The 8,627-nt window shown below is 36.0% G+C and overlaps 1 protein-coding gene across 1 annotated transcript; it reads right to left on the bottom strand.

Moving 5' to 3' along the window:
- Positions 1 to 4,236: 4,236 nt before the first annotated feature.
- On the bottom strand, positions 4,237 to 7,107 carry LOC131039571 (pentatricopeptide repeat-containing protein At2g13600). Its single transcript, XM_059207851.1, has 2 exons — positions 6,942 to 7,107; positions 4,237 to 6,778 (listed from the first exon to the last, which is right to left on the bottom strand). The coding sequence occupies exons 1-2, from the start codon at positions 6,973 to 6,975 to the stop codon at positions 4,476 to 4,478; spliced, it is 2,337 nt and encodes a 778-aa protein (XP_059063834.1). The 5' UTR covers positions 6,976 to 7,107; the 3' UTR covers positions 4,237 to 4,475.
- Positions 7,108 to 8,627: the final 1,520 nt, after the last annotated feature.

Raw genomic sequence — 8,627 nt, 5'->3', positions numbered from 1 at the left:
AAATTTTTAGAGATCAAACTTTTTGCTAGTGTGATAGTCACCACAAACATAATAGTTCTTTATGCACTATACAAGCATGTGAATAGAGTATTAATAATGTTGGTGTGAACAAGTTTATTTATTTTTAATTAGTTGTACTATTAGGTCCTTTTTGCACCTTGTCACTTAAGTTTACTTAGGATACTTTTAAGGCATCTTTATGCCCTATATCATAAGATTAAGACACTTGCCATAATATTGTGTTATGACCTAAGTTGAGTGCCTTTGGTTAGTCATTTAGGAGTCTTAGAGCACATATCTTGTATTTTTGTGAAGCCTTGAGTATGCTCTTTTCTTTCATTTTTAAATAATTTAGAAAATAAAAAGGTGTGATAAAACCATTAGAATTTAGAGGGTTTTTATTGTGGCTTTGTATTGTTGGTGTGTTTGGGAGATTAGTGGATCTAATTTAAGCCTACTATTGTGTTTAGAGTGTTGGAGAAAGTTAGTTTTATCTTTTGTTGTGTCCTAGTTGGACATTGGAGATCACGTTTGCAAGAGTTGGAAGTTAGAAAATTGTTACCAAAATTTGGAAGGTAACCATAATTTATAAGTATCAAGTAGCTCAATTTTGACCCTACCATCACATTTGGAAAGTTCAAGAACCTAAAGGTTGAGTACCAATTCATTAATTTAGGAGCACTTTAGCTTAGGCCCTAAATTTTTTTGTTGACAATATAGATAAAATATTTTTCATAAAAAATGCACAAGTATTTTATTAGTTTTTAGTTTTTTCTAAAAAAACCTTATCTATTTTTTTTTAAAGGGTACTCAATAGTACAAGGGCCACAACCATTTGTAGGTCATATACACTTCTAAAGACCCCTTTCGACTACAAACTCTATTGGAGAATGACTCCCAAGAATATATTTTTATATAAATTAAAATCTACACCTAAATACGTATAGATCTAGCAAGAAGCTTGGCAAAATCCCTATTTTAGCTATGTATCTAAAATTAGTAGTAGACATCTACATTTGGTGGAGATCTACATTGATGGATAAACAACTATAGTTGCTAAGGCCTACAATATTTTTGTTAAATTTAGTGGTGATGTCATATTAACGTGAGTAATTGATGTAGGGGCATCTGGGAAATTCATCTGGTTGGAGCAATTGACCGTGGCATTGCTGATTACCGAGGATGCGACCTTGGAGATTGTTGCGTTTCTTCATATTTGTGAATTTAAAATTGCGGATATGGATTTAGCATCTAGAGACCCTTGACTTAAACATATTCAAAATTCATGGCATTTAGATTTGATTCTGGTGACATATCGATTCCGGTAATGTTCCGATGTTGGTTTGTCCTTACCATGTTGTTCTTATAGATATTGATTCCGGTATTGGTCCGATATTGGGTTGCAGATCGTTTCCATGAATTGTGGATCATATGCGAGTGTTGTTTTGGACCTAGCCGATGTTCGTGGAGATCCACTCGAAGTTCTAAACATTTTTGGAGGTGTTCTTGGTGATGCTGTCGAGTTTGTGTTTACATGTTTCTTCATAAACCGAAGCATTTTGGCTGGCTTGATTAAGTTGTTGAGGCTTGTAGATGGTATAAAAGGGAAGTAAGGAGATTCATTTGAAAAGGGGGGGAAATCTGTGAAAGATAAGATTCAGGAAAGATGTAGATTCCGGAGGTGCAAAGGTGTTTTTGGTCTGGCAGACTGAAGTCCGGATTAGCAGACAAAGCAAAGGACGGAGTTGAAGGCAGATGATCTACTGGATCGGGAAATTAAGTTATTTGAATCATTTTGTTATCCTGGGTTGCGGCCTAGCATCTGTAAAGCCTGAGGGCACATGTAATTCATCAAATTATTTTAAAAGATTTCTCCTTTTCCCTGTTTCCCCGGTTGTATCTTGTGTTGTGTAAACCAGTTCCTCTATTATTCATGGTGTTTATGTTTTAGGCTACAAGGTAGGGCTGTCCTTCATTGGACCTCCCTACCCTGACTGCATCAGTAATGACTATTCAAAATTTGTCCCCATTACTATTGGTAGGTTTTATTTTGGATGTTAATCTTGGGCTCATGACCTCATTTTAAGCAATTTTTTATTACTATTTAAGCTATTTTTTGTGCTCTACACCATTATGTAGATGGTTTTAGATTTTGGTAGACAATTTTTGTAGAATTTGTCATTAGCTACTACACAATTCTCATTTTAGGAACTTTTGGGGTTTCATTTAGGCTCATACACTCTTTTTTAAGTGCATAATTTTTTGTATGCTTGATAGTGCTACTATTAGTTTGTGTTCATTGTGATTAATATAAAAGCTTTATTTTGACAATTGTAAAGCATTGAGATCAAAGACTACTTTGCAATTTTTAATAAACGACAATTGTAACCTCAATAAGTATAAAGTGCCAAATCATATTTGCTTGGGAGGTCCTATGATTGATTAATTTAGGTGGGTGTTGCCATAGTTCTACATTTTCTTTTGTTGGATTAGTCTATTGTTTGATTGCTTCTAGGATAATATCATAAGCATTCATCTTTTCAATTATTCAAAATTAAAATGGGGAATGATAAGGCTTGGTGAGATGCTATAATGAAGTATATTATGTGGTTTAACATCTTGCCTTATTGCTATGAATTAATGTCTAAGCCACTTTTAAATTACAAAATTGTCTATGGTATTCCAAGACTATCCATATTATGGGAACCATTTTTCTTCATGTTGACATTGACACAACACTTGTCACCTCAAGATTTGATTTCCCTTGTGCTTGATGGACTTACATTTGGGAGATTTATGAAGATTTAGATGATCCTCCATTCTTGGTTGTCCTCTTTTGGATTGTTTTGTTCCTCTAAATGATTGTGATAATTTTCCCTTTGATGATGATACAAAAGACTTGTTAGATTTGTGGAAAAATTTGGAGCCTCGAGAGGATATTGAGATCTCTCTTCCTCCTCCTCTAGAGACTCTAGTCGATTCCTTAGCTTCCATCACTCCTATTTTAGATATAGAGGCTTCCCCTCCTACATCTTTGAGTCAACATCCACGGATTGACGACTCTTCACTTCTAACACTTATAAATTCTATAATTGTTCATGTTCAAGATTCTTGTGTGGACACTGCATCATGGGATGTTTCATCTCTTCTTGGTTATTGGGATCATTATTTACAAGATATAGATCATTTTCTTGTCAAATCCCACATATATGATCTTGATGATAATATTGAGGACATCCCTCTCATATTTGATAATGACTCATAGGAAGTTGCATCACCTTCCTCAAATGATACGAAAACACATTTTGACCCTCCCATACTTTCTCAATATATATATGCATTCACAATGACAAATTTTGCAAATATTCATGAGTAGATAGTTTCAACTAAGTTATCATTCATATTAACATCTTTTGTACTAGCACTAGTTTTTCATTGGTCCAATTGTCTCATCCATGGTTTTTCAAACTTAAATTTGCATGGTACTTGATTCTTTTTATTAGTGTTTGTTACAATTTGGCATCATTTTGTAGCAACATTTGGAAGACTTATCACTATCTTTGGTACATGCTCTGCATTAGTTTTCACATTGTTTTGCATTGCCATCTTTTTCAATTAAGATTGTGACCCCTGATATTATGATATTCGAGCAACTTTCAGAGACACATCTTTCTCCCCTCATATGTCTTTCAAAAATGAAAATATATCTTGTACACATCCTTGGCTTTGTTTATTTCTAAGGGCAGGAACATCATTTGGTGATCATGGATCATTTTTAGCATTCCATGTTAAGAATCCATCATTAGTGCAAGACATTCTTTAGGGGGGTCACCTGACTCTTTGTTATGGGGGGACTTTTTCCTCACATGGGTTTTTTCTTCTCATACATTAGACAACATTTACATAGTTTTTTTTTTCCATTTGTGAGAGATTTTTTTATACATATTTCATTAGGCCTTGTCATTGGAACCTATCTTTGCATCTTTGCATTTTTTTATATTTTTTTCTAAGTTACACTTAAGTGGGGCGTTTATATGGACAACGTTATTTCTCTAACTAGTTCCACTATTGAATCATTTTCATAATTTGTTATTTAAGTTTATTTATGACATTTTCATTTTATGTCTCATATCATAAGATTAAGACAATTGTCATAATCTTATATTGTCCCATATCTCACTTTGACTTATATAACTAAAAGCTTCTCATTTACAATGAACATTTATCATATTCTATTTGCATTTTTTTGATAGTAATACAATTTGTTTTTGTTATATTGATCACGTAATTTTTTTGTGCTTACCATTAAGCCTCTAAATCTCGATAACTAAATCTTACAATAATTCCCACTGTGCAAAGAGAATGCTTTGTTTGTCTTGTGTGTTCATGTCATGCAATGACAAAATGTGTGTTATGGGACACATCCATTCAATTTTGTCTGTCTTAAAAAACATTTACAGTGTCGCACAAATAATTTATGTTTGTGGATGCGAATTATCTCCGACATGAAAAACATGCACCCTATCCATGACCTCGATCCAACTGTATCCTGGATTCTTTCTTAATCCCCTGTCTCTAATCATTTTTCTTGTGTTTGCTGCTTCATCCCACCTGCCAGCTGCAGCATAAATGCTTGATAGAAGCACAAAATTTCCTACATTGTGGGGTTCTACTTCCAAGAGTCGTTCTGCAATGAATCCAGCTAGCTCCATGTTACAATGAACTCTACAAGCTCCAAGCAAAGCCCCCCACACAGAAGCATTAGGTGTTAAGGGCATTTTTTTGATGAAGTCATATGCCTCATCCAAGTGCCCAGCACGACCAAGAAGATCAACCATGCAAGCATAGTGCTCTGACTTTGGTACAACACCATAAATTTGACTCATGGAATGAAAGTACTTCCAGCCTTCATCCACCATACCTGCGTGGCTGCATGCAGATAACACACCAGTGAAAGTGATATCATCTGGTTTTATGCGTGTCTGTTGCATTTGAGAAAAGATGGTGAGGGATTCCACACCATTCCCATGCATGGCATAACCAACAATCATTGCATTCCACGAAACAACATTCCTTGCAGGCATTTTGTCAAAAACTTGCTGTGCATTCTGCAGGCATCCACACTTGGCATACATGTCTATAAGAGCACTTCCAGCAAAGATGTCCGAGTCGAATCCAATTCTAATTATGTGGCCATGGATCTCCTTACCTCTTTTCAAAGCTGCCAAATGGGCACATGCAGGGAGTACACTAGCAAGGACAACTGTGTCTGGTTTCTGACCAGCAAGAACCATTTGATAGAAGAGTGTCAAGGCCTCGTTACACTTCCCATTTTGGGTATACCCTGCAATCATTGATGTCCACGACATCACACTTGGCTTGATGCCACCCACTTGCATTTCACAGAAAAGACTCCAGGCTTCTTCATCATGACCTTTTTGGGCATATCCAGAAATTATTGCATTCCAAGACACAGCATCTTTGGCAGACAATTTGTCAAACACCATACGTGCAGTGTCAATGCTCCCACATTTGGCATACATATATATTAGTGCATTTCCTGCATTGACATCCATCTCAAATCGATTTCTGATCATGTAACCGTGGATCTCCTTGCCCTGTTGTAGAGCTGTTAAAGATGTACAAGCAGGGAGAATGCTTGCAATGGTGACTGAGTTGGGTTTCATAGCAAACAACTGCATGTCCTGGAAAAATTTCAAGGCTTCAATGGCGAGCCCATTCTGCGCATGTGTTGAAATCATTGCAGTCCATGTGATGATATTTGGCTCTACACTTGTTAGTTGCATTTTATGAAAAAAATTTAGAGCCTCAACATCAAAACCATTCTGGGCATAACCAACAATCATTGTATTCCATGAAATGACATCTTTTCGAGACATTCTGTCAAACACACACCGTGCATCCTCTAGATATCCGCACTTTGTGTACATGTCTATAAGAGAGTTCCCCACCAAAACATCTGACTGATATCCTCTTCTAATTATGTAATTATGGATTTCTTTCCCCTGCTTGTGGAATCTTAAATCACTACATACAGATAGAATGCTAGAAATGGTAACTGTATTGGGTTTTATATCTGTTGATTGCATTTCGTTTAGGAGTTTCAACGCCTCACCACCATACTCGTTTTGAGTAAACACTGAAATCATCCCATTATATGTTATTACATTAGGCTTCACACCTGCCTGTTGCATTTGCTTAAATAGTTTCATGACTTCTTCCCTGTCAGTTTTATGGCCATAACCTACCATCAGTGTAGTCCATGTCACCACATCTCTTTGAGACATTTTGTCAAACACGGATCGTGCAGATGCAATACAACCACATTTAGAGTACATGTCTAGGAGAGTGTTTCCAGTAAAAAGGTTCAATGGAAATGCCCGTCTAATAATGTAGCCATGGATTTCCTCCCCATCTTGGAGTGCTGATAAACGAGCACATGCTGCAAAAACACTGGCAATGGTGACAGAGTCGGGCTCTACACCAGTGAAACACATTTGACGGAAGAGTTTTAAGGCCTCTTCTTCATGTCCTCTCTGTGTATGACCTGCAATCATCGTATTCCATGTAACTGTGTTTGCCTTGACGCCCGCCATCTGCATTTGTCTAAATATTTCTGATATCTCGTTCACCTGCCCTTTCTGCACACATGATGCAATGATGGTATTCCATGAAGTCACATTTGGATTCAAACATCCGGTTTGCATGCTGAGAAATAATTTGAGTGCCTCGTCACCATTCCCAAGCTGCGCATAACCTGCAAGCAAGGCATTCCATGAAACCACATCTCTCCGAGGCATCTCGTCAAACACTTTGTGTGCATCAACTAAACACAGGCATTTTGAATACATATCTATAAGGGCATTGCCAAGAAAAACATCTGAATGAAATCCACATGAAATTATACAACAATGTATCACCTTGCCAAGTCGTAAAGCTGATAGTTTGGCACATGCTTTAAGCACACAAGGAAAAGTGAAATCGTCCGGCTGGATGCCAGCCCTTCGCATTTCCAAATACAGATCAATACCTTCCTTCGCCTGCCCATGCTTCACATACCCACTAATCATGGCAGTCCAATGCTGCCTATTTCGCACAGGCATTTTGTCAAACACTTCGCGTGCATCCTCCAGTCTGCCGCATTTTGCATATGAAAAGAGCAATTTGGAATTAAGATACTCATCTCGATTAAATTCTATCTCTCCATGAAATCGCTTGGCCTCCAACTGAGTATACTTCATGAACCCACGAATCATACCAGCCCAATGCTGCATATTTCGTTTACGCATTTTACCGAACGCCTGGCGTGTGTCATCCATTCTGCTGCATTTTGAATGCAAATACATCAATTTGGATGCAATCATTTTGAATGACTATCTCCCTGTGAATTTGCTTGGCCTCCCCTATCGTGTTCATGTTATGAGAAGCTCGGTCGCCAATGCGAATGTTATTTTCATGATGACAAATGTGTTTCATGTTTCACCAATTCGGTTACTTCAATCCATTTTTCAAGGATGATAATAAGCATGTTCGTTTTTACTGTATCCATGAATTTCTCCTCCCATTTTTCTGCCGTTGGTAACAGTCAGTGGCATTTTTGTATATGGAAGGAAGAGAGGCAGCCATGATAGATTGTGAGGCATTTTACAGTGGGGTATTTTACAGTGGCAAGGGTTTCTTGTGCTTAACCTGAATATGAAATAAAATAATTCATAAGTAAAAGACTTTAAAAAAAAAATCAATTTATTTATTTATTTTTAATATGTATTATACAAAGTTTAAATTCAGTATTATCTAGGTGTCTACAATACCGACTTGTTATTAAATCAAATGTCAATATCATTCTTGGGATGCTTTTTAAATATGAAGTGAAATAAATTCTCTCTTAATATCTTTTACATAGATTGTTCTAAAGATAGGTAAGTTAGTAGCCTTCATATAATAATTATAATGGTGAAATTTACAAACCAATACAATTTTTCCTTTAGTTTCGTGTCCATTTTGAATTAATGTTTTAATATACTTGCATAGTGACAAATGGTAGGTCATATTGTGTGAAGTTGGGTTTATGATCTTGATCTCTTTATTCATTTATACATATATACTTAAATATTTGGCCTCACTGAATCTATTTATATCCACTCTTTTACATTCATCATATCTAGTCATTTACTACTACTATGGTCACACTTATTTCTAGGCATATGTAATCCACTATGATCTATTCCTTCTACTTGGGACTGGTTCATAACTACGAGGTTATCTTCATGTTTACAAACTTGTCCTACCCTAGTTCAAAATTTTAAATCTAAAATTTGGTCAATTAGCTCCCTTTTATCTTTCTACCTTGAGTTGGCTAAACATAATTTTAATGTGATTGAATGTTATATGGTATTATTTTAAAAATTGAGCACATTTGAATTTTGATTATATTCTAGAATTTATAAATATTGAAGGGGGTGATTGGTCTAAAGAGTAACTAGCAATTACACCTTGGTGTGTAATGGGTACATCGAAGAGTCGTGGAAGGTCAATTAGGAAAAAATTGTGTGCATTTATACAATACATGAGGTCAATAGGTAAGCCATTTAGCAAGTTATGTTGTT

Source organism: Cryptomeria japonica, chromosome 7 (assembly GCF_030272615.1).
Source record: "Cryptomeria japonica chromosome 7, Sugi_1.0, whole genome shotgun sequence".
In the NCBI taxonomy this organism is placed as follows: Eukaryota; Viridiplantae; Streptophyta; class Pinopsida; order Cupressales; family Cupressaceae; genus Cryptomeria; species Cryptomeria japonica.
The sequence above is the reverse complement of the archived record's forward strand: the minus strand, read 5'-3'. Positions and strand labels throughout refer to the sequence as shown.

Excerpts from the sequence above, each read along its gene's own strand:
- LOC131039571 (XM_059207851.1), bottom strand. The coding sequence starts at position 6,975 with ATGTGCCAAACTATCAGCTTTACGACTTGGCAAG. Across the intron at positions 6,779-6,941 it reads CAGCTTTACGACTTGGCAAG|GTTATGCGCAGCTTGGGAAT; the intron begins GTGATACATTGT and ends CCTTGCTTGCAG.